Source organism: Pipistrellus kuhlii, unplaced genomic scaffold, assembly GCF_014108245.1.
Source record: "Pipistrellus kuhlii isolate mPipKuh1 unplaced genomic scaffold, mPipKuh1.p scaffold_m20_p_2, whole genome shotgun sequence".
Classification (NCBI taxonomy): domain Eukaryota; kingdom Metazoa; phylum Chordata; class Mammalia; order Chiroptera; family Vespertilionidae; genus Pipistrellus; species Pipistrellus kuhlii.
The window spans coordinates 100,088,818-100,115,450 of NW_023425515.1; the positions used below are offsets into that span (position 1 = coordinate 100,088,818).

A 26,633-nucleotide genomic window follows, 5' to 3' on the forward strand; every position below is an offset into this window, starting at 1 on the left:
GATTGTGAGAGGGATGCCCATTATTGGAGAGGATTCAGGCTTAGCTGAGGAACACAAATTTTGTGCACCGGGTCTCCAGTGTTAAATAAGAGTGGTGAAAGAGAACATCCCCATTTAATTTCTGTTCTTAGGGAAAACACTTTTAGTTTTTGCCCATTGAATATGATGTTCACTGTAGGGTTGTTATATATGCCTTTATTATGTTGAGGTATGATCCCTCTATTCCCACCTTGCTGAGAGTTTATTTTTTTAATTTTTATTTTTTTTAAATTTTTTTATTGATTATGGTATTTGCTGAGAGATTTTATAAAAATAAAAAAAAGGATGTTGGATTTGGTCAAATGCTTTTTTCTGCATCTATGAAAGTGATCATGTGGTTTTCATCTTTCATTTTGTTTATGTGATGTATCACATTTATTGATTTATGAATATTGTACCACCCTTGCATCCCTGGAATAAATCTCACTTGGTCATGTTGTATGATCTTGTTACTATATTGCTGGGTCTCATTAGCTAGGATTTTGTTGAGGATTTTAGCATCTATGTTTATCATGAATTTTGGCTTATAGTGCTCTTTCTTTGTAGTGTCTTTATCTGGTTTTGGAATTAGGACAATGCTGGTTTCATAGAAATAATTTGGAAGTGTCCCTTCCTCTTAGATTTTTGGAATAGTTTGAGGACTATAGGTGTTCTTTAAAATTTTGGTAAAACTCCCCTGGGAAGCCATCCGGAACAGAGCTTTTGTTTGCTTGGAGTTATTTTTTTTATTTTTTATTACTGCTTCTATTTCATCAGTAGTTATTGGCCTATCAGGCTTTTTGATTCTTCCCTATCCAGTTTTGGAAGATTGTATGTTTTTTTTAAATTTTATTTTAAATCAATCTTTATTGTTCATATTATTACAGAAGTTCCTCATTTTTCCCCCTCCACCAGGTTCCCACACCACCCTCTGCCATTTCCCCACTCCCCATTGTCCTCATCCATAGGTGCACAGTTTATGTTCAGTCAATTCCCCGCACCCATCACTCCCCATTTCCCCAAGAATTGTCAGTCCACTCCTCTCTCATATCTCTGATTCTACTATAATCAACAGTTAATATTGTTCATCAGTTTTTTTTTTAATTTCCTTGTTTTTTTAAATTAATAAACTTTTATATTTTTAAGAATAACTTTTAAAATCTAATAATTTTAAACCTTGTTTTTTCTGCCCTGGGAACTGAGAAGCAAATTTGTTTACATGTAAACTTGCCCTTGGGTTATCAAAAGGTGTAGCCATTCAAATGTAAATGAACACATTGTTTAAAGATGCTGGCTGGAATTGGATTACCTGTTCTGGGTGGGAAGGGCATGTCCTCCCCTTTCTCCATTAAAATTAAGGTGTTAGCTTTAAAACCTCTTTTTGGCAAGAGACCTTAAAACTTTCAGAACTTTAAATTTTTCAGGTAGCAAATCAATTACTAAGCATTTTCTCAAATCAATAATACCTCCACATTCCCAAGGATACACTTCAAACAAAAGACACATCCAAATAGATCAACCAACCTCATCCAGACCCCACACAAGGCACTCACAGATCAACACCCCAGCACTATAAAAATTCAACACATCCAGATCTAAGCCTTCATCACTTGATTCAGCAGACCCTCAAGTTCCCCCAAAAGTTTCCAGCCATGTCTGAGAAGCAGCCCTAGGCATGGGCAGGTGAGGAGCAAGCTGTTTCAGGCCTGGCTGCTCCAGGCCCCGCTGCTCCGGGCTCAACTGCTCCAGGCTCGACTGCTCCAGGCCCCGCTGATTAGGGCCTGGCCGCTCCTGGCCTGGCTGCTCCCGACCTGGATGCTCCCAGCCTGGCCGCTCCGGGCCCGGGTGCTCCGGGCTCAACTGCTCCAGGCTCGACTGCTCCAGGCCCCGCTGATCAGGGCCTGGCCGCTCCTGGCCTGGCTGCTCCAGGCCTGGCTGCTCCCAGCCTGGCCGCTCCGGGCCCGGGTGCTCCGGGCCTGGCTACTGCTGTTATGGGCCTGGCTGCTAACGACCTGGCTTCTCCAGGCCTGGCTGCTTCAGACCTGGCTGCCCCGGGCCGGGCTGCCACTGCCCTGGGCCTGGCTTCCGCTGTTCTGGGCCCGGCTGCTGTTGCTCTGGGACCTGGCTGCTGCTGCTCCAGGCCTGGCTTCTGCTGCTCCAGGTCTGGCTGCTCCAGGCCTGGCTGCTGCTGCCCCAAGCCTGGCTGCCACTGCCCCACGCCTGGCTGCTCCAGGCCTGGATGCCATTGCCCTGGGCCTGGCTACTCTGGGCCTGGCTACCACCGCTCCAACATTCTGTATTTTTGTTTTTTTAAAAAACGCATTTATGTTGCAATGTTGGCTGATAAGTTGAGTTCTGTCTTAATCTTTGATTTTTCAAGATCTCCTTTGTATTCTTTCTTAATTTTACTATCTTTTTGCTATAACTTGACTTCTTCACATTGAAAACTTCTGCGGTTTCTTCCTCCTCATCCTGGAAGCTCAGCAGGCTGGCCCACGGTGCCCCTTTGTTCTCCACAGCCTCCTGCACAGCTTCAGCCTGTTGCCAGGGTGGGCACTACCTGGAAAGCAGCCCCTGGCCTTGGTTCCATGGCCCGCAGTCAGCAGTTGAGGGCCCAGCGGCACCTCTCCCCCAGGGGCCCTGTCGCCCGGCTCCTTGTTGGCGCTCAGCGGAGGTAGCCACGGCGGCAGCTCCCACTTCTCATCGCACTCTTTACAGTTTCTGAGGTTCAGCGTGCCTTCTCTCTCCTTCCCAGATGGCAGAGCCTCCTCTTAGCCAGCCGTCTGGTGCCTCAGGGGCGATTTTTCCCCTGTTTTTCAGTTCTAAATTCAAATTTGTTGTGGTAGGCTGCATTCGGGTGTCTGCCCTATGCTGCCATCTTGGTTTCTCCTCTCATAGCCTGTATTTTTTTTTTTTTTTTTTAGGTATTAATCCATTTCATCCACATTGTCCAGCTTGTTGGCATATGGCTGTTCATAGTATTTTCTTACAATCCTTTGTATTCTGTGTTGTTAGTTGTTATTTCACTGCTTTTATTTCTTATTTTATTTGCATCCTCTTTTTTCTTGGGGAATAAGGCTAATAGTTCATCAATCTTATTTATCTTTGCAAAGAACCAACTCTTCATTACATTGATTTTTTTAGTTTCTATATAATTTATATATGCTCTAAACTTTACTTCCTTCTCCCTACTTAATCTGGTTTTTTTTCCTTATTGTTCTCTAATTTCTTAAGTTGTAGGGTTAAACAGTTTATTAATAATTTTTCTTGTTTTTTTAAGTAGGCCAATAGTGCTATGAATTTCCCTCTCAGGACTGGTTTGCTCTGTCCCAGAAATTTGGGGTTGTTGTGTGTTTGTTTTCATTTATTTCCAGGAAGTTTTTTTCTTTCTTGATCTCATTGGTAACCCATTCATTGTTTAATAACATGTTATTTAGCTTCCATATGTTTGAATGTTTTTGAGTTTTTTTTACTGTAGTTGATTTCTCATTTCATTCCATTGTGATCTGATCTGCTTTTTGTTATTCAATCTTCTTGAACTTGTAGAGACTTATTTTTTATTTTAATATGTGGCCTATCTTTGAAATGACACATGTGCACTTGAGAAGAATGTATATTCTGCAGCTCTGCCATGAGATGTTCTATAAATATCAATCAAATCATTGTGATCCAGTGTGTCATTTAAAGTCACTGTTTCAATTTAAAAAAAAAAATAGACAAAAATAAATAAATAAATGAAGTCACTGTTTCCTTGCTAATTTTTTGTCTAGAAGATCTATCCAGTGAAGTCAGTGGGTGTTGAAGTCCCCTATTATGACTGTATTGCTGTGAATCTTTCCCCCAAGTCCTCTAGAAGTTTTTATAATATATCATAATTTTTATAATATATTATAATTTTTATAATATGTATTATAATAAGTGCACACATTTTGCCATGGTTATATCCTCTTGTTGGATCTGTTCCTTTAGTATTATGTAGTTACCTTTATTTTCTTTTATGCTATAGCCTGTTTATTCTTCTAGAGGAATTTTAGAATTACACTATAAATTGCATCCCCCAACACATGCATAATAATCTGGCCACTTTGTATATCTTATATAATAAAAGGCTAATATGCAAATTGTCCTCTCAACAAGGAGTTCGACAAGCAGGCAGGCCAGCCAACCGTCCATGTCCCGTATCACCAGGCTGGCCAGACCCCCACCCATGCATGAATTCATGCACCAGGCCTCTAACACACACACACACACACACACACACACACACACACACACACACTGATGGCCAGATTATTATGTGTTCAGAGATCATAATAATCTGGCCACTCAGTGTAAATACACATGTATATACAAAAGGAGAATTCTTGGAATTCTAACTGGAATTATTTTCTACCTAAAATTTAAATTGAAAATATTTAATATCTTTATAATATTTATTCTTTCCAGCCAGGAATATGGTTATATTTCCATTTAGTCAGCTAGAGATAGTTTTTAAACCATAAGAATGAAGATAAATTTCATAACAGCCATGTTAATAAGTTATAGCAATTTGAGTCCATTTATTATTTTTAGATATTTATAGGGTTCACACCATTTTAAATGAAAGAATAAAGTAAAATGAAATTGCAAACACTTAAAAGTCTTAAAAGCAAATCAACCAAACAAGAACTGGTGAGGATGTGGAGAAAAGTGCACTGCTGGTGGGAATGCAGACGGGTGCAGACACTGTGGAAAACAGTATGTAGTTACCTCAAAAAAGTTAAAATGGAACTGCCATTTTACCCAGTGGTCCCACTTCTGGGTATTTACCCAAAGAAATCCAAAACACTAATTCAAAGGAATATATGCACTTTTATGGTCATTGCAGTGTTATTTACAATATCCAAGATTTGGAAGCTGCCCAGGTGCCCATCAATAAATGAGTGGATAAAAAACTATGATACATTTACAGAATGTAATACTAATTGGCTATAAAAAAAAAACACCCACAAGGCAATCTTATCCTTTATGACAGCATGGGTGGATTTGGAAAGTATGCAAAGTGAAATAAGCCAATCAGAGAAAGACAGGTACCATATCATTTCACTCTTATGTGGAATCTAATGAATAAAATAAACTAACAAAAAATTTTAAAAGTCTTAAAAGAAAATGAGCCTGGTATAGAAGATAGGAAAAGCAAAAACAAAACCAAAGCTGAATATTAAAGTAGTACTTCAACAGAACAAACAAGAACTTAGATTAAGGACCCCACATATCCCCTATTTGCAGAAGAAGAATAGTGGAGCTGAGCACTTCTCTTTATTATTCATCTGCCAGATATTCTCCTACCAACTGTAATTAAGTTATTGCCCTGCTCAAAAATATTCAATGGCTTTCCACTGCTTACAATTTAAAATACAAACTCTTTAATCTGACATTCAAGGCTCTGGCTGCAATCAAAACTTTTAGTGTTCACATCCACTTCTCACCTATAAGAAGATGCCCAGAAATACTTTATACTTTCCTATTTCTACTCCTCTTCCTAATACTCAGCCCCTGCTCCAGTCTCCTGACAAATTCTGTCCATTCTTCAAAGAATAACTCAAAAACCACCTTCTGCATGAACCCTCACATGACATGTGCAGCCTGTAATCTTTTATTCCTCAGAAATCATATCACTCACCTCTGTGTAGATTGTGCCATATCGTGATTATTTGTGCACATATCTCCCTAACTTCCTTAAGGCTTCCTGAGGGCCTACTCCATGCCTTGCACTATTTTATATCTTGCATTGCCCTGTACAAGTATTCAATAAATATATGTTGAAAAAATTTACCACAAAGCAGTTAAGATTTGGCAAGTTCTGGTAATTATAAAATAGAAATGCATTTATGATTGCTCTCAAATAGCATTAAGCACTATGACTTGTTAAAGACAAATTATCTATGAGATGTCTCTGCATGGGGAAAACTGCTTTCATCTTTCCAACACTTATTAAAGCACCCTTGTGAAAATGCTTTTCAGCTTCAAACATTTGGTTTGAATCAAACTGTGGGAATAGATCATACTTTACAAGCTTTAAAAAACTTGAAATCCTCTGTTTATATCAGGACAATAAAAACATATCTATTATCATTATTTCATTCACCTTCTTCATGTTCCCTCCAAGGGCAGGGTATGGAGGCTTGTTGACACGGCTCCAGTTGACTGGCACACGGGTCATTTCATAGAGCTGGAAGATCACTAGAGCATCTGCAAGATCACTAAAATAGGAGGAAAATAATATGAAAGAGAAGGAAATGCTGGTACTACCTAGTTTTATTAAGTACACTGAAGATGGGCTTATGTCTTTAAAAACAAAACAGGCTCAATCAATGCTTAAAGAACAACAGGTTACATCATTTGACCCAGAACTTCTAATCTAGAAATCTGTCCAAAATTTTTTCATTAATGTTTACAAACATAATATGTATGAGGACATGTATTGCCAAAGCATTTATACATTTGGAAACAAATTTAATACCAGTTATAGAGGGCTGTTGAATAAACTATTCATACCATACGATAAGACATAATAAGGTAGATTTCTATGTACTCACATGAAAAGCTTTACAAGACTTATTACATTAAAAAAGCAAGTGACAGAACACTGCATACTTTATTAGTCACTAAATTTATTTTAACATTTATTTAAATATTTATATGTACTATTGACTATTTAAAGTGATTATCTATGGGCAGGAAAGAAAGGATATGGAAAGGGTAAGGGACAGATGATCAGGTTTTGTTTTATTCTACATATTTCCTGAAACTTGTACAGTGGGAATGGAGTCTATATGTTGCTTATTTATTATGATTTTTAAAACTTTAAAAAATAATTATAGAAAAATCACAATAGCTACTGAGTAGACAGTTATTCATATATATATATGTCTAAGTGACTGGACTGGCAGACCAGCTGGTAGCTATGACATGCATTGACCACCAGGGGACAGATGCTCAACTCAGGAGTGGAAACCATAGGCATGGAAACATGAACAGACTGATTAATCTGGCCTGGCCTGCTCCCTCTCACAATCTGGCACCCCTTGAGGCATGTCAGACTGTCCGTTTCAGGGATTTAGCCCCATCCCCACAGGCCAGGCCAAGGGATCCCACCAGTGCACGAATCCATGCACCAGGTCTCTGTGTTAAATAATAAGGGTTAAGAGGAAGGAAGTTGCCCTGGGAAGTGCTACTCAGTTGATTGGATCATTATACCATATACCAAAAGGTGGCAAATTCAATTCCTGGTCAGGGCACATGCAGGAGGCAGTGAATCAATGTTTCTGTCTCACATCCATATTTCTCTCTCCTTTCCTCCCTCTAAAATAAATGAAAAAGCATGTCCTCAGATGAGGATTAAAAAAAAAAAAAAAAAAAAAAAAGGAAGGAACTTATGAGCAAGTATGAGTTACTGAAGAATACTACTACTTTGGATTCAGAAAAACATGTTCTAGGAGAATCCAAGATGGCTACACAGGTAAACACCTAGCCGCAGCCACACACAACAATTTCAATAAAATACAACTAAAATATAAAATGGACATTACCCAGAACTACAGGAAAGTCGACTGACTGGAAATTCTACAATGAGAAGCAAGGAGAAAACCAGAAGGAAGCACAGAGGAGCTGTAAAAGCCTAAGGTACGGAGACATGTGGCGCGAGCAGAGAGGACGGAGCCAGAGAGGAGGGCGGCTGAGGTGCTGGCTGGCATTCCCTAGTGGGAAGGAGATAAAAGCTCCGACTGCTCTGAGCCCCAGTTCTAGGCCAGACCCCGAGGACCCAGGCTCACGCAGAGGGAGCTGGGTTATAAGGTGAAACCCTGGGGGAGCGGCGAAAGGAGGTCCCAGAGGTGCGCACAGAGAAGGGAAGGTTGGCTGTGCTGTGGGATTGCCCTGGCGGGAAGGAGACAGGGGCTCCAGACTGCTCTGAACACCACCTCCAACTCCACTTCCAACTGAACTGAACCCCAATACCGGGCTCATTGGGGGAGAGCCTAGACTGTTTGGTAGCAGGCGAAAATCGAGGGCACCTTTCTCTCAGAGGCGCTTGCAATGAGTACTGAAGGACCCTGAGACTCAGGAGCCACATAGGGTGGGGCTGACGGAAGCCAAAGCTGTTGGCTCCACCCTGAAACCCCACCCCATCAGGGAAGCTGCAAAAATGCCGAGACAAAATAGATCACAAACAAAAGAAATGAAAGACAAAAAGCAACTGGATATAGAGTTCAAATCTACACTTAAAAGGTTTTTCAAGAATTTCCTTGAAAAGATCGATAAGGCCTATGAGGATATGAAAAGGGATCAACTAGAATTAATAAGGAATCAACAAGAAATGATAAGGGATCAACAAGAAATAAAGAATACATTGTCTGAAATAAAAATATTATACAGTCCTAAAAACAGAAAGGAAGATCACAAGAATCAAGTCAAAGATTTGGAACATAAAGAGCCAGAAGACACTCCTCCACAGAAGCAAGAAGGCAAGAGAATCCAGAAAGTTGAAGATAATATAAGACACCTTTGGGACAACTTCAAGTGAACCAACATCAGAATTATGGGGGTCCCAGAAGATGAGAGAGAGCAAGATATCAAAAACATACTGAAAGAAACAGTGACAGAAAACTTCCCCCACCTGGTGAAAGAATTAGACTTACAAGTCCAGGAAGCGCATAGAACTCCAAACAAAAGGAATCCAAAGAGGACCACACCAAGACAAATCATAATTAAAATTCCAAGACCAAAAGACAAAGAGAGAATATTAAAAGCAGCAAGAGCAAAGAAGGTAGTAACCTATAAAGGAGCACCTATACGATTGTCAGCTGATTTCTCAACAGAAACCATGCAGGCCAGACGGGAATGGCAAGAAATATTCAAGGTGATGAATAGTAAGAACCTACAGCCAAAGATATTCTATCCAGCAAAGCTATCACTCAGAATCGAAGGTCAGATAAAGAGCTTCACTAATAAAAAAAAAAAAAAAGCTAAAGGAGTTCATCACCACCAAACCAGAATTATATGAATTGCTGAAGGGGGTTCTTTCAGAAGAGAAAGTAAATAAAGATAAAAATTATGAACAACAAATACGTAACTATCAACAAGTGAATCTAAAAACCAAGGAAATTTAAAAAAATCTGATGAACAATATTAACTGTTGAATATGGAAGGGAGTGAACTGACAATTCTTGGGGAAAAGGGGAGTGGGGGGTTGTGGGAAGAGACTGAACATATACTGTGCACTTATGGATGAGGACAATGGGGGGTGGGGAAAGGGCAGAGGGTGGGGTGGGAACCTGGTGGACGAGAGCAATGGAGGGGGTGGGGAAGGAACATTTGTAATAATATGAACAATAAAAATTTATTTAAAAAATAATAATAAAAGAAAAAAAAGAAGAAGAAAAAAGAAAAACATGTTCTCCTCAGATGCTCAAAGTATATTCATCAAGTTTGTTTCCAATTCTGTATGATAAGAACACACACACACACACACACACACACAAACAAAAACAAAACAGCAATTGATCTTAAACTTGCTAAGTCTTTGATGTGTAATGTGACTTTTCTCTCTCAGTAGCTGTTCGCTGAGATATGTTTAGCTAAGATTCCTAATACAGTAGTTACTTTGCATCTGTGAGCACACACACAATGCCCATAAAGGGGCTTGGCCCTGTGCTGAGCAATGGAAGGAGTCTATTATGAAGGTAATTAAGAGTTGACTAGGTTATCTATTAGTACACGGAGAATTTTGTAATAAAAGTCATTAAAGTTATTTGTATATCTCCTGGAATCTCACCTATTTCATGATTTTTCCTTTTAACTTTAAATGAAGTCGTTCTTATTTCTATGTAGTATGGTATTATTATTATTCATATTTTGCAAGTAGTGAAACTGAAACCCAAGGCATGTGAGTCACCGGCCTTGAGTTTGACATGGTTGGTGTACACCCTTGGTCTCTCTTCAATAACTCACTTTAAAAACTTGGCACTGTCTGGGAAAAATGAGTTGCTTTGGTAAATAATTTTAAGTGCTGTGTTATTACCATTGCTGTCAACTGGTTGATCAGCCTTTATATATATAAAAATATGTTACACAAACACACAGCTCTCTTTTATAGCAGGAAACAGTCTCCCTTTATCTTTAAGGGAGGTGATACATGCATTCTGGGGACAAAGTGGAATGGATGTTGTGCCTTAGTGGATAGTGGATAGCTGCTTGTTAGCAGAATGTTTGTGTGTGCATCTGTGTGTATATGTGTGTGAATGTGTGTGTGTTTGTGTGTATATAGGTGTGCACTGTGCCCATAATGGTGTGGGTTTTTCCCCCTTTAATGTCACTGCTGAGAACACATATGTATGGGTAGTTGCTACTACCCATTGTCAAGCTAGGAGTTTAGTGGTGCTTGGTATAATTTCTGGGCACAAATTTATCATACAGTAGGTGTTGGGGTTAGCTTTTCGGCAGATGCCTATTAAGCAGATGGTGCTCAACTGCAATAAGGAAAGATGTAATTTTGCCCAAAAAGATCTACTGTACTGTCAGCAGCAGATCAAAGGGATGTTCATTCCAAACCATTCCAGACCAGAAACTGTAGTGGGGACAGTCTATAGGAGACCAGAGGGAGGGAAACCATAGAGAATCATCCTGTCACACTTGAGTCATTGGCTGGGTGCAGCCACTTGTCATGATGATGTCCATCCAAGTTGGGCCCACTCTGCGTGTCCTCACCATAAAAGGTAGAGCATGTGACATGAATGCATTGTGGGTGGGAAGCTTGTAGTTACTGATCATCCCTCTGGCAGAGTAGTGAGTAGACCTCACAGGTTGGCATAAACACAAATCCCAGAGATAGTCTTGAAAGGAAAGTAACTGTTTACTTCTCCCATCTTTTCTCCCTGTTACGGTACTTCTGGCTTCTGGCTGAGTGGTGTCCCCATAGGAGCACACTGACCACCAGGGTTGAGCGTCTGCCCCTTAGTGGTCAGTGCATGTCATTGCCACCAGTCATTCTGCCATTTGGTCAATTTGCATATTAGAGTTTTATTACATAGGATTCTGAACTGGAGATTAATGCCAAAAATACCAAGATCACTGGCTGAGGACTTATGATGGAGTAATTCTGCTTCTTGGTATATATTCAAAATACTATTTAAAATCTAAAACCAGTAGTGCCTTATTATGGTAATGACTTTGATGTGATACTCACATTTGATGAACTCTTAAGTGCATGTAAATTCAGTTAAATTGCAAGATATAAGCCATTTAGACCAGAACTCCTATAATAGTAGCAGGGCAGTGAAGGTCTCAAATACTGGAAGGGAGGAGCAGCTAAATCTTTATGGATATTTGAAGGAATGTCTATAGTATATAATTAAGAGAAAAGAATAATAGGTCTAGCCTATGGTTAGAGCATTGGCCTACTGAAGGTCTCTGGTTCAATTCCTGGTCAAGGGCACAAATCTGGGTTGCAGGTTTGATCCCCAATCCCAGTCAGGGTGTGTGTGGGAGACAACCAACTGATGTGTTCTCTCACATCGATGTTTCTCTCTCTCTCTCTCTCTCTCTCTCTCTCTCTCTCTCTCTCTCTCTCTCTCTCTCTTTCTCTTTCTTCTTTTCCTTCCCCTCCTTCTCTTCCACTCTTCCTTCCACTATTTCTAAAAATCAATGGAGAAAAATATCCTGTGATTATTCTAAATTTTTTTTTAATTTAGTATATACATATTTGTATATGAATTTTTAAAAGTCTGAAAAAATGAATACCAAACTGGTAGGTAGGATGAGACTTCTATTTTTTATTTTAGTAACTTAAGGTTTGATATTTTATTTTGTTTTTACAATAAGCATGCATTTCTATTTTAATCAAAAAGTAAATATAAAGCCCTAGCTGGTTGGGCTCAGTGTACAGAGCATCGACCGACCAAAGCGTCTTGGGTTTGATTCCAATCAAGGGCAAATACTCCTCTGTAGCCCAGGCCCTGGTCAGGGCACGTACAGGAGGCAACTAATCAATGTGTTTCTCTCATACCAATGTTTCTCTGTCTTTCCTTCCCTCTAAAAAAATTCAATGGAAAAATATCCTCAGGTGAGAATTAACAACAACAAAATTATAACTAATACTAATGGCCCTGTGCACGAAATTTGCCCATCTTGCACCCTCTCCAATCTGGGACCCCTCAAGGGATGTCCAACTGCCCATTTAGGCCTGATCCCACCACCGGGATCAGGTCTAATGGGCAGTTGAACATCCCTCTTACAGTCCAGGACTGCTGGCTCCCAACTGCTCACCTGCCTGCCTTCCTGATTGCCCCTAACCACTTCTGCCTGCTAGCCTTATCACCCCCTAACCACTCCCATGCCAGCCTGATTTATGTCTAACTGCTCCCCTGCAAGCCTGTTTTGCCCCCAACTTCCCTCCTCTGCCAGCCTGGTCACTCCTAACTGCCCTTCCCTGCAGGACTGGTCCCTCCCAACTGCCTTCCCTTGATGGCCATCTTGTGTCCACATGGAGGCAGGATCTTTGACCACATAGAGGCAACTATCTTGATCTTGTGTGTTGGAGTGATGGTCAATCTGCATATTACTCTTTTATTAGATAGGATAGAGGCCTGGTGCACAGGTGGGGACCAGCAGGTTTACCCTGAGGGTGTCCTGGATAAGGGTGGGGTTCTCTTGCAGAGTGGGATGGCCAGGGTAAGGGTTCTATGATGGTTTTCAGGCCAGCCACGCACCCTGTTGACTTAAGCAGAGGCCCTGGTATCTGGAATTTATTTCAGATACAATTGAAACTTTGTATCCTTGAGTGTGTGGAAAGCTTGGCTTCCTCTGTTGCCAGGGAAACCCAAGCCTTCCTTCTGGTAAAGATCTTAGTTGGGTGTATTTGCATACTTGCTCTGATTGGCTGGTGGGCGTGGCTTGTGTGTGTAGTGGAGTGATGGTTAATTTGTATATTACTCTTTTATTAGGTAGGATTATATTATCTTTTAAAAAATACTATACTTTTATTTTAAAATCCATTTCATTGTCAATTCCCAGCATTCTGGAACTCTAAACATTGGCTAAAATTCTTGTGATTTCTATAAATGCTCTCATGTTAACATACCTAGAGCTTAAAACTAGAAAAGTTGGACCCTCAACATAAAGCTGAAACACAGAAAAATGTTTACCTGTACAAATGATTAATGTAAGGGTTTACCCCCAAGGAATTCATCCAGTTTCGAAATGTCCTTTCTTCCTTGCTCTCTCCTAGAGTAGACACAAGTTCACACTGATGATTCAGGACAAAAGGAATCAAGAACCACATTTTAAATCCTCAGGCAGATATAAACTGGTCATACATACTTTGCCATGGTTCCTATGACACTACAAAATTTTTAGGCAAAAAAAAAAAAACACTCATTGCCAAAGTCCCTTTGCTCTCTCTGTCTAGACAGCCTCTATTTGCTCTAAAAATTTCCATCTAGTATTTTTTATTGATGTCTGTGAATTACTGAGGTGTGGGTTTCTCTGTCCAAAAAAGTAACAAATAAATGACAGACGTGTGGTCATATCCATTGTTAGAACTACATGCAATGTGATTGGCTAAAAATAAGAAATGAAAATATTTTAGCAGCCAGGGTAATATCAGCACATTAAACAGAAATAGAAAAGTTGTACTGTTTCCAAAGCTGTATTACTACATCTGTACAAAATGCATTTTACATAGAAAAGTTGCTGAACATACAAACCTAAATTTTAATTACACCAGATAGCAACAAAGGAGATGGGATTACGTGTCATATAAAAACAACCAATGAGGGGGATGTAACTGCTTTACATGCTTCTTGAATTTAAACTGTTCCTATTAAAAATACATAAGGGATACAGCTCCACACAGGGTGCTAAGAGAATGAAACATTTCATCATAGTAAGTTCCTAGATCTCAAAGATCACCTTGAGAAGAAACTCCTGCAGGCATTATTATTTAATCTATGATTACCTAAATTACCTGAGCATTCCTTTCACAGCAGTGTTTATATCATTTATAAGGAAAACGTGGGATATCATGTGACATAAAGGGCGCAGAGAGAGAAGTGTGCCCTCTTGGTCATTTTTGCCTTCTAATCATCCCCTTAATGAAAATGGTCCTCAGTGACTTGAAAATTATTGTTTGTCTTTCAGCAAAGTTAGGGAGACAGTGGAATAGTCTGACCTGCACCTCACCACCAGACTCCTGAAAAACGAAACATTTACAGTACGCCTCACATCACTTCTATACCAGAGATAAGTTCAAGGCACTCTCTAGACTTTGTCTCAGGTGAGATTCCCAGGACTACAACCATCTGAGTGTGCTCTAGGAGCCAATTTCTATAGAGCCAGCCCTGCAATCATCTTCAGACTAAGTAACACAGACAGTAAAAAACTGCATACCCAGAGGAGAAATAAAAACCTTGTAAAGTCTAAAGCAATCTGTTTTTTGTGCCAACTGTTCAGAAAATAATCTTCCTACTGTACTTTCATGTGGTTTCAATGCCATTACCTAATAGCTTTCCCAGAGTCTATTTGAATTCTTGTTCTATTAAATTATGTAACCATATAATTTATTGTCTAAAATTTCCCCCTCTTGTATGCATAAAAGTTAACTGATTATTCTGTTGTATCTGCCACTGCAACTTTATGAGACACTATAACCTATATGAGTACCTTTTTAAAAAGATCCAAGTTAATCTAAATATGTCTAGAAATATGCTTGCCTTATTTTATAGGAGTTATTAAACAGGTGAAAATTAAATATCTGAATTTTCCCCAAAGTAACATAAATACAAACATTGATGTATGTGACTTGGGTTTACCTTTTAGTTTTTTTCTCTATTACAATCTGTTATTTATCTGTATATAAGTATTTTTCTAGTAATTAGATAATTTTTATATTATTTCCACCTCTGAAAATCCAAGTTATCTTTTAAAATAACAAACAGTAGTGTACCAATTGTTTAATTTTTAATTAGAATAATATCTAAATTCTGCTGAACCTGGTAATTTAGTGTATTCTATTTAAAAAGACACTAAGCTTGTATCTTGACTGCAAGTGTAAGTTTCAGAGGTTCACATTTCTTCCTATTATTCCCAACTAATTATATCATTATTATTTTAATTTTTGATACCTGGAAAGTAAAATAGATTTTTAAGAGAGTACTTATTTATCTAATACCATTTCAAGTTGTCTTGGTAAATAAATGCTCAAAGCCAGCAGTGCTATATACATTTGTTTTGTTTTGTTGTTGTTGTTTTTTCATATTTTAAAACATACATATTTATTTATTTTTTATGTTGTATCATAACTGCCTTTTTTGCTATATGCATTTGTGAAAGAGCCATAGTAAACATTACAAAAACATATGTATTCCAGATTATAAATGACTAAAGCAATCTCAAAAGTAAAATCTTAATTGCTGATAGAAAAGATATAAAAAAGCTATAAAACATTCTTTTCATTTTCATAGTCAAACCAACATCTGCAATTGAATTTTCATGAAAAATAACAAATATATTAAAAATAGGCTAGTAAGAGGAAAAGGAATTGGCATATTTAACACTCACAAGCGGTATAAGTGGTTTCTTTCTCTCTCTATCTAACCATTACCGAGTTCATACTGTTTGCTAAATTCTTTCATGAAAAGTCATTTTTAATTATGTGATTCTTCACAATAAGTATTACTGGTCTTGTTTTATATGTGAGAAAACCAAGACTCACAGAGATCACTCAGATATTTAATGGTGGAACTATGATTGAACAGAGTATAATTCTGTGGCTGTACATATTTTCTATTACTATAAATGAGTTCTGATATGGTCTCTCTATACACAGCCTTTGTATTTGGCACAATTTAATATGAAGATTTAATATTTAGTTGGTCTTTTAATTTTTTTAATTCTATATAGATAAAATTCTTTGCCAATGAGAACATACTAATATATGAATATGGGATGTGATAAGGTTAAGCTTCAAACTTCATAAGGATCTATAAACACAAATTTACAGAGAAAAAATTCCAATGACAGTAAAGTCAAATACATTTTGGCAGATATATCAGGACATACATATGTTCTAAATAAAGATTATTGATAAATATTTCCCATGGTATCTTCTTATATAGTAAACTAGAGGCCTGGTGCACAAAATTCATGCACTTGGGGGGGAGTGTCCCCCTCAGCCCGGCCTGCACTCTCTCGCAGTCCAGGAGCCCTTGAGGAATGTCTGATTGATGGCTTAGTCTCTCTCCCCACCTAAGCCGTCACTTGGACATCCTTAGTGCTGCTGTGGAGGTGGGAAAGGCATGCAACAGAGAGCCAGTGCAGGAGTGCACTGTCCACCAGGGGGAAGCTCCTGTGTTGATCATCTGCCCCTTGGTGGCCAGTGAACGTCATAGTGACAAGTTGTTCTGCTGTTTGGTCGATTTGCATATTAGCCTTTTATTATATAGGATACTAATGGAAATATTTAGCAATCTGATTCACACTGAAAAATTCCAAAAACATGCTGAACACTAGCAAAAGAATGCAAACATTACAAATAGGAGAACAAGCAAATTGGAAAAGATATCTAGCAAGAATTTGGTGACTATAAGAAGCAGATCATTTTTAATATGCCACTCTAAACAATGCCTTCTAATGTAAGACACAAAGGGATTTTGAAATTTTCTAAACTCATAAAAACTTAGCAGTCTTCCTTTTTATTTAACTTTTTAAAATTATAATTTATTATATATTTCTCTGCTGAAAATTCTATAGTTTAATCTATCTTCCCTCTTAGTTATGTAAGTAGAGAAGATAGTCATTTTATTTTACTGGGCTTCAGGAAGAGTGAATTCAATTAATCATATTCTTCAAATAATATATTTGTTAACTCTGAAACTTCTCCCATTAATTAAAACAACTGTAATTATAAAGTGACAAAGACATGGGAACTCTGGTTGTGACAGTCAAAGAGAAAAAGATCATGAAACTGATTTCTCTCTCCTTCTGTCTTAGAAAGAGAGAAGGAAGTAACGGTGCTGTTAGTGAATGAACACTGAATCATCAAATTCTCTCCACCAAGAATCCCTATTTGAGCACTACCTTCTCCAAAACAGGTCAACTGTGGGAATATTTTAGGGTTGGTCCTTCAGACAACTGCCACCACTTTTTTACTTTTAGTTGGTACTAAGGTGGGTTTTGGTATGCATGAGTGAGAGGGTGAAAAATGGGAGAAGAAAAGAAGAGAGGCTAGAAAACAGAAGATGAAAAAGAACAAGATATTGAGAATATATTTGTCATTATGACAATTCATATATTATAAGCTTCAATGACATTCAGTAAATGAAACATAGCTAAATAATACAAAATAATCTGTTACAGAATCTAAATAGATCCTTTCAAAAATTACTTGTGATAAAGATGTTTATTTATAGGAGAGAGATAAGGGCTTTGCATCAAATCATGAAATCTAATTGTCAATATTGATTTCTAACGTGCTTACAACTATACTCCCATCATTATAGAGGGCAAATTAGGTGAAATTTACATAACCAACCCTTGCTCTGCTATTCAAATTAAGCTTCATTTGTGTTTCTTGCTTATTATCATTCACTCTTTAGGCATATTAAGACTGAAAAAAAAAAACACAGCATGAACAATGCAAAAAAATAAATATCAACCCAGATAGAAAGAATAAATTGTATTAATAAAAAGAACATTCAGAATTTATATATAGGGAATATAGGAAAGTACTAAATACAGTACCTACATTAGGAGGGGTCAAATCTGCATTTCATGAAGCAAAACAGGAAAGTAATATAAATTATGAGACAGATAACAATAGCCCACACACAAGACAAGTAATGAGTGATGTAAACTTTTTCATGTACAGTAAAAACATTAAAAAGAGAACAAAACTGTAGTCAAACTGTAGCTTTCAACAGAGAAAACAAGCTACAAATAATTATTTTTCCAATAGATAATTCAATGTCCATATTCATGGTGGAGTTATGTTATGTGGTCATTTAAGAAATATTTTTAATGTATGATAGTTTTCACTAACATCTATAGAGAAATGACAGACAATAAGTTTTACCCCACACGTTCTTTTAACCAAAACCAACAACCACTTTTTAAAATTTTAACTTTTAATGTATACACATGCTTATAAACAGTAAACTATGTCTCCCAGCACACTCTCCTACCTCTGAGAGTGAAATAGGTCAATACCACAGGAAGATATATACAACGAATCAATTAAAGGCATAAAGAACATACCTTCCAATAAATTCATATCGATGTCATTATTTTCAGGCTTGTGTAGGCATGGGTATGTATTAAATAGATTAGCTACAAAAGCTAAATTAAGTTTAGGATTGCCTGAAACCACATCTGCAGGAGTAACAAACTGTCTGCAGCCCAGTTTATCTGCTTCTTGAAGCATGAATCCAGCACGCTTCAGGTCATTTTTCTCCTAAAGAATAAAATAAAATAAAAATGGTCAAAATTAAACTTTTTTTGATTTTTTACAGAGAGGAAGGGAGAAGGGTAGAGAGTAAAAACATTGATGAGAAACATCAATCAGCTGCCTCCTGCACACTCCCTACTTGGGATGTGCCTGCAACCAAGGTACATGCCCTTGACCAGAATCAAACCTAGGACCCTTCAGTCCACAGGCTGATGCTCTATCCACTAAGCCAAACCAATTAGGGAAAGATTAAAGTTTTAATTGGCATAACCTTACATTGTTATACATATTTATAGGCAATTTGTTTTCTGGAAATATTTATACATATAAAAGCCTAAATAACTGTCCCACAGTTTGACCATCAGACCAGAAGCTATCACGCGCAATGACCACACCACCAGGGCACAGACGCTCAACGCAGGAGCTGCTGAGTTGTGGAGACTTGGCAGCTGCAGTTCTTGGGTAATGCACTCAGAACCAGAGAGGAGGGAGTCCGATTCCAGGGTGCATTACCCAAGAAACACCTTCTCGCAATCCAGGACCCCTCGGGGGATGTTGGGCTGAGAGAATCCGTGCACTGGGCCTATAGTTGTAAATAAAGTTGCTACAAACATAGGGGTCATATAATCTTTTTGATTGGTGTTTTGAGATTCTTAAGATAAATACCCAGAAGTGGGACTGCTAACTCAAAAGGCAGTTCCATTTTTCATTTTTTGAAGAAACCCCATACTGTTTTCCAAAGTAGTTAAATTAGTCTGCTTTCCCAATAGCAGTGAAATAGGATTCTCTTTTCTCTACATCCTTGCCATCACTTGCTGTTTGTTTTAATCAATCTGGCAGATATGAGGTGATACCTCATTGTGGTTTAATTTGTGTTTCTCTAAAGACCTTGAGCATTTTTTCATATATATTGGCCCTCTGTATGTCCACTCTAGAGAAGTGTCTATTCAGATCCATTGCCCATTTTTAAAAAATATATGTTTTTACTGATTTCAGAGAGGAAGGGAGAGGGAGAGAGAAACATCAATGATGAGAGAAAATCTTTGTCTGCCTCCTACACACCTCTTACTGGGGATCGAGCCTGCAACCCAAGCATGTACCCTTGATCAGAATTGAACCCGAATGCTGGGGTTAAGTACAGTAATTAGCATAATAAATGTGAGGTGTTCCTCAGAAGGCTGATGGACAACTTCAGCAGGGCTGAAGACCTGCATATTATATAGTACCTGCTGCAAAACAGCTGAGGGCAATTCCTCTAATCTGATGGTACTTTATTGTTTACCAAACCTTTCCTTTGATATTTATATCTGCTTTGCTAAAGGGAAAACATGTTAATAAAAAGCTGTGGGTCTAGAAATTCAGGGATCTTAGTAACTAGAGCTTTTCCATCTGGATCCCCCAAAATGTCTCCCAAATTTATATTTCTTGTCTAGTCTCTATTCATTTATGCACAGCTCTTCTCCATATTCCTGAACCTTTGCTGCTAAGAGAATGCAGCATTTATGGCGCCTCAATGAAAGTCATCTGGAGAAGAAGATTATTTGCCTGAGTGAAGGAAGAGGACCACTGGTAAAGGTGAGGATTACTGGTAAAGGTGGGGATCACTGAAAATTTGGTGTGGAAATTCACTGTGCATAAAGCTCGTACCAGCTTTGGAATTCAAGATCCAAAGAGAGTAAGGACGTCTTTTTCAAGCTAGGCCATAATGGGGAAGAATTTGATTAAAAGGCAAAAGAACTTAACATGTAAAAAGTTATTCTTAAATCAGGCTCAAGGTAAAAGAGTGCTGTTGTCATCTTTAACTATATGGGGTCTTGTTCAAATTGCAAAATATCTAATTTGTATTGGGGATCAAAAGTCTTTAAAACTAAAAAAGACCCCAGATCCTCAGCCTCAGATGTGGAGAGACTGAGCAGCTAGAAGGGTAGAGCTGTTAACACTCTTGCAGGGACCCTCTGATGCTTTGTTTAAAAATTACCATATGACCCATTGGGACAGGCAGAGTTTAGCTAAAATAACTTTAGAGGCCAATCAATGCTGTAAAAAGCAGGTTAAGATAAGATCTGTGAACAATAATCTGAGATCTAGGTTACATCCTGGCTGTAAGCACCAGGCAAATATAAAACATCTGAAAAGATCCAGGAAAAGAACTTTGATTTATTAAGTCTTGTCTATATGTTATCTATTGAATGTAGTTTTTTCTGTTATTTTTATTTGGTTTTAATGTGTTTATTGTTAGTTTATTAAGCATGATTTTAATTTAATTTGGTAAGAAATGTAGCCAGACCATTTACTGAATTTCCCCAAAGCAAACAGGATGTGGGGGTGGTAAGAGAGAATATGAGTAGTACAAGTGGCCAAGGGTGTCCTAGGAGACAAAGGAAGGTAGAGATAAAATTTAGCAGAATTCAAGGGAGATGTTTGGGATTTCCGTACTCAAAGAGAAAAAGGCCAGTTTAAGAAAAAAGTGAGCTCCTTTCAATCTTGGATGGCTTCTTAAACTGAGCTCAATTTCTTTGCAAATGTTATAGAATAAACCCGGACTACTTTTCTCAAAAAGATGGCAAAATGACCCAAGAAAAAAAATTATATGCTGTGTTTAAGCAATAAGATTGATGTTTTCATAATAAAGGGTAGTTATTGAATAATAATAAACTGAATTCCTCACAGTCAGTAAGTTATTTTTGTTACAGAATTTGCCAAAGTAAATGCCTTGAATAATAACAATTAGCTTTAAAATATCAAAATTACTTAAACAAGGATAAATAATGTAACTAAGATAAAGGATTTGTAGTGAAGCTTTTCGGTTATAATTATGGTTATATTGATAGTGGGGATTCCCTCCTTGTTAAAGAAGGGGGCTTGTCCCACAGCAAAACCTCTAAGGAAAGAATGTGGCAATTTTACATTTAAATAGCTACAGGTTTGCTTCCAAAGTTGTTGGCAACTTAAAACTTTGGAGTTTATTAATTAAGTAATAAAAACTTATTAAATAACTAGGAATTTTGAAAAGACAAAATACTGAAATGTTAATCTAAGTTTGCCTCAAATGAAAAATCTAGAGGATAGAATTGAATCAACTAAATATGTCTTGTATTTTATTTCATTTTTTAAATAAATCTTTATTGTTCAGATTATTACAGGTGTACCCATAGCTCCCCTCCATCTGATTCCCCACCATACCACATACCCTTACCCCCTGCCACTGTCTTCATCCATAGGTGTAAGATTTTTGTCCAATTTGTTCCCACACCCCTCAGACCCTCTTCCCACTGAGAATTGTCAGTCCACTCCCTTTCTATGTCCCTGATTCTATTATATTCACCAGTCCATTCTATTCTTCAGATTTTTTATTCACTTGGTTTTTAGATTCACTTGTTGGTAGGTATGTATTTGATGTCTTTTTGTTGTTCATGGTTTTTATCTTTACTTTTTTCTTCTTCCTCTTCTTAAAAAATACCCTTCAGCATTTCATGTAATCCTGGTTTGGTGGTGGTGAACTCCTTTAGCTTTTTCTTGTTTGTGAAGCTCTTTATCTGACCTTCAATCCTGAATGATAGCTTTGTTGGTTGTATGTTCTTGCTATTCATCACTATGAATATTTCTTGCCACTCCCTTCGAGCCTGCACAGTTTCTGTTGAGAAATCAGCTGACAATTGTATGGGTGCTCCCTTATAGATAACTGTTTTTCTCTTGCTGCTTTCAAGATTCACTCTTTGTCTTTTGCCCTTGGCATTTTTATTATGATCTCTCTTGATGTAGTCCTCTTTGGATTCCTCTTGTTTGGGGTCCTATGCACTTCCTGTACTTGTAAGTTATTTCTTTCACCAGGTAGGGAAAGTTTTCTGTCGTTATTTCTTCTAATAGGTTTTCAATATTTTGCTCTCTCTCTTCTGGCACCACCAAATTTGGATGTTGGTATGCTTAAAGTTGTCCCAGAGGCTCCTTACACTATCTTCATATTTTGTAATTCTTTTTTCTTTTTTATTTCTGGTTGGGTGTTTTTTGTTTTCTCATATTCCAGATCTTTGGTTTGAATCTTGGGGTATGTTGATCTATAGTTGAGTTTCTGTATATTCTTTCAGACAGTGTATGCTTAATTTCTGACTGATCCTTTTCCTTTTTTTTTTTTTTTTTTTTTTTTTTTTTTTTTTTGCATTCTCATTAAGGTCCTTGAGATGTCTCTTCAAGTTTCTCAGCAGTTTTTAGAAGATTCTTGAGTAACCTTATAAATGTGATTTTGAACTTTGTGTCATCCAATAGTTTGTTTTCCTCCATTTCTTTCATTCGTGACATGTTTCTGTATCTCCTCAATCTGGATGCTTCCCTGTACTGATAGAGTGGCTTTGTGTGGTAGGTGACCTATTGGGGCCAATAGCTCAGCTTCCCCAATCACCTGAGGTGGTTGCTCTTGTACACCCCTTTGTGGGCTCTGTGCAAAGCCTTGGTATAGTTAAGCCTGATTGCTACTGGTACACTGGGAGGAATTGATCTCCAGGCCAATTGATTGTGAGGACCCACTGTGTCTATAATGAAAGAACTGCTGTGCTAGAGACACACTTATGGTGCAGGCCTTGTTTCAGTGGTGCTTTGGTGCTTACAGAGTCCGCCTCCAGAATGTGTCACTTATGGATGTGAGGAGTTGAAATATGGTGTCTCACACTGACCACTAGGTACACTGGCTTCTGGATCTCCAATGGGGTGCAGGTCAGCTACTGTCTGAGGCCACCCTGCAGGAGCTACAGGAAGAACCACAGTCCTCTCCTCCCTGCTTGGAGCTTGGAGGCTTTGGAACTGTCTGTACCAGGTTACAAGTTTGCTAGGTTAAGCTATGATAGGGAAGGTCATTCATATACAAAAGCCACTGCTTGGAGCTTGGGTGGGCTTGTAGGTTGTGCAGGGCAGAGTCTCAGGGTGTCACTAGGCTAGAGCGTGGCAAAGAGCAATGGCTGCCAGCCAGCTGTCCCTGCGCTTCCAACTGCATCCCCATGTCCCATGCCCCAGCACAGCAAGCAATTATTCCTGCGTGCAGCTCTGCAAGCAAGCCACCCTCACTTTCCGATCTGATGGCAGACAGTTCAGCTTCTCCCCATAAAACTCTGGGTCCTCCATGTCTCTCCAGAAACTGTATTTCAGAGAAATCATGAGTTTGTCTCCCTTCATGTTGAAGAATGCAACACGCGCTGCCAGCTGGGATCCACTGCCAGCCGGGATTTGCTGCCAGCTCGGATAGTGCATGCCTCCGTACCTCAGCTTTTCAGCACTTGTGCCCTGAATGCTCTTTTCTCTTTTCTTCTAGTTGTAAAACTTCCACTCAGCCAGCTTTCCTGTGGTTCTGGATGATAGACATTTTAGTCTTTTAGTTGTAGTTTTGAAATTGCTGTGCAAGGCAGCAGTTTTGGTGTTTACTTATGCCACCATCTTGGATCTCTCAGTATGTCTTATATTTTATTTGAAATACATTCTTAACAATGTGAAGTTATTGCTAATCTAAGAAATGATAACATTTAACATTTAACTTGTCACCTAAAAGTTGAGGCTTCTAAGAGTCTAAAGTTCAAATTAAGTTAGGAGAAATCATATAGTTGTATGACAAAATGCATAAAGTATATAAATTTATTTTGAGAAAATAATTCTTGTATTTTCTCTGGAGAAATAGTAGTTTAAAATACATTGTAGTCTTTATGTGTGGTAATATTTCAACCTAGGTCTAATTAAAGAAAAGGAGGATTAATTCTGTGGTCTGAACAAAAGTTTAAATATAAAAACCAGTTTAAATGTAATTGCTATATTTTAGAATAATTATAAAATTGATATATATATTTGATGGTCTTTCCAAGTTAAATTTCAAGACTTTAACTGAGAGATAACTTTGTAACATTCCATGGGCCCTGGAGTGATTCAAGAATTTATTCTCTCTTCTTAAAAGAAATATTTTTAAACTAAATTATACTGGAAATCATGTGAAAAGCTTTATAAAAAATTAGAGGCCCGGTGCATGAAATTCTTGCACGGGGGCAGGGTGGTATCCCTCAGCCCAGGCTGCACCCTCTCCAATATGGGACCCCTTGAGGGATGTCGGACTGCCCGTTTAAGACTAAACATTCCAGGACTGCTGAATCCCAACTGCTCACCTGCCTGCCTTCCAGATTGCCCCTAACCACTTCTGCCTGCCAGCTTGATCACCCCCTAACCACTCCCAGCCTGTCTGATGTCTAACTGCCCCGCTGCCAATCTGTTTGCCCCCAACTTCCCTCCTCTGCTGGCCTGGTTACCTCTAACTGCCCTTTCCTGCAGGGTTGATCACGCCCAAATTCCCTCCCTTGCAGGCCTGGTCCCTCCCAACTGCTCTCCCCTGCTGGCCATGTTGTGGTGGCCATCTTGTGTTCACATAGGGCCAGGATCTTTGACCACATGGGGGCAGCCATATTGTGTGTTGGGGTGATGGTCAATCTGCATATTACTCTGTTATTAGATAGGATAGAGGACTGGCGCCTGGGTGGGAAACAGATGGTTTGCCCTGAAGGGTGTCCTGGATCAGACTGGGGTTCCCTTAGGGTGTGGGGCAGCCTGGGCAAGGAGCCTATGGTGGTTTGCAGGCCATCCACGCCCCTTGGTGACCCAAGTGGAAGTCCTGGTATCTGGAATTTATTTACATCTACAACTGAAACTTTGTAGCCTTGAGTGGGGTCAAGCCTCTTGCTCACTCTGTGGCCAGCAGCCATTTCTGTGGGGACTTATATATCTTCTACAATTGAAACTTTGTAGCCTTAAGCAGAGGCCTGGGCTGGCCAGGGTGTGCAGAAAGCTTTGCTTTTTCCATTGCCAGGGGCAACCCTAGCCTCCCATTCTTTCCAACTCCATGGCTGCCCCTTTTCTGTTTGAATTTGTTTATCTTCTATAATTGAAACTTTGTAGCCTTGAGTGGAGGCTTAGGCTAGCAAGGGCAGGCGTAAAGCTTGGCTTCCTCCATTGCCTGGGAAACTCAAGCCTCCCTCTGGCTCTCTGTGGCTGTAACCATCTTGGTTGGGTTTATTTGCATACTCACTCTAATTGGCTAGTGGCCATGACTAGTAGGTGCAGCAGAGTGTTGATTAATTTGCATATTATTCTTTTATTAGGTAGGATTTCAATATATTTTATTTATACACATATATTTTAAATGTTATAAAGGTTTTAACCTCTAAGGAAGGGCAAGACAAGATTGTTGAATATTTCTTAAGCAGAACTAGATCATTCAGCAGCAAAATTTTAAAAACAAAAGCCCTCAGGCAGCCTGCACTTCAAATAGGCTGGGAAGTAGGGTGGCTTTATACCTCATAGGTCAAATATATAAGTTTACTTGCTCTGCTTTTTCAATAAAGATGCCTATTTTAATTATTTAATAAATTGGCTTTCTATAATATAATCAAGGTCTCATATAAATTAAGTTATATGAGAAGCAAATATTTTTATAAACAATTGGTACTAGTAAAAGTCAAAGTAAAAATTTACATACACCCTACAAGCAAGTCCTCTGAAATAGTTCCTGAGACCTCCCATAATTACTTTGTGCATGCAAATGAACACTAGTCAAAAAGAATACTGTTTAAAAGTAAATTTGAAACCTAATAAAAAGGAGAAATTTTTAAATCTCTTCTGTTACTATTTATAGGGTGAGCTGAAGGTTATCATTCAAGCATTAAATTTGATCATTAATCAGTCAACATAAATAGAGTCACTTAAAATATATGCATGGCAGTATGAGCCAGCATCTGAAAAGCAACCAAATGTATTGCTCAGTTTAAAAGAAAGAAAAAAGGTTTTTAAAAGAAACTCCCTAAATGAGGCCTAGAAATTACTCTGGGAAAAAACAAAGGGAAATGTCCTTCAAATATGTAAAAAACTGTAATTAAAAGTTAATGTATTAGGCCTCAAAAATAAAAGAATTTGCATTTTTGCTTCACTAAGCAAAGCTTATATAGATATACTCAAAGACTGATAGCAGAAATTCAATTAGTGTCATTTACTGTCCATACCCAAGGACAAATAAAGTTAGAAAATAAGCCTTATTTTAGACTGATTAAAATTGGCAAATTGAAATAAGTCAATATTCAGGGAAACTTAATTATACTAAGCAGGCAACTGTTCCTAGAGC

The 26,633-nt window shown here is 38.3% G+C and overlaps 1 protein-coding gene across 4 annotated transcripts in view; it reads right to left on the bottom strand.

Annotated features, from left to right (window-relative positions):
* Nucleotides 1–26,633, bottom strand: part of PLS1 (plastin 1) — a 226,645-nt gene that overhangs the window by 44,773 nt on the left and 155,239 nt on the right. For all 4 annotated transcript variants that reach the window (XM_045584122.1, XM_045584123.1, XM_036444194.2 and 1 more), the window contains 3 exons: nucleotides 18,307–18,502; nucleotides 13,200–13,278; nucleotides 6,146–6,260 (listed from right to left, as the gene is read on the bottom strand). In XM_045584122.1, the coding sequence (XP_045440078.1) occupies nucleotides 6,146–6,260; nucleotides 13,200–13,278; nucleotides 18,307–18,502 (390 nt within the window). The remainder of the gene's footprint in view (nucleotides 1–6,145; nucleotides 6,261–13,199; nucleotides 13,279–18,306; nucleotides 18,503–26,633) is intronic.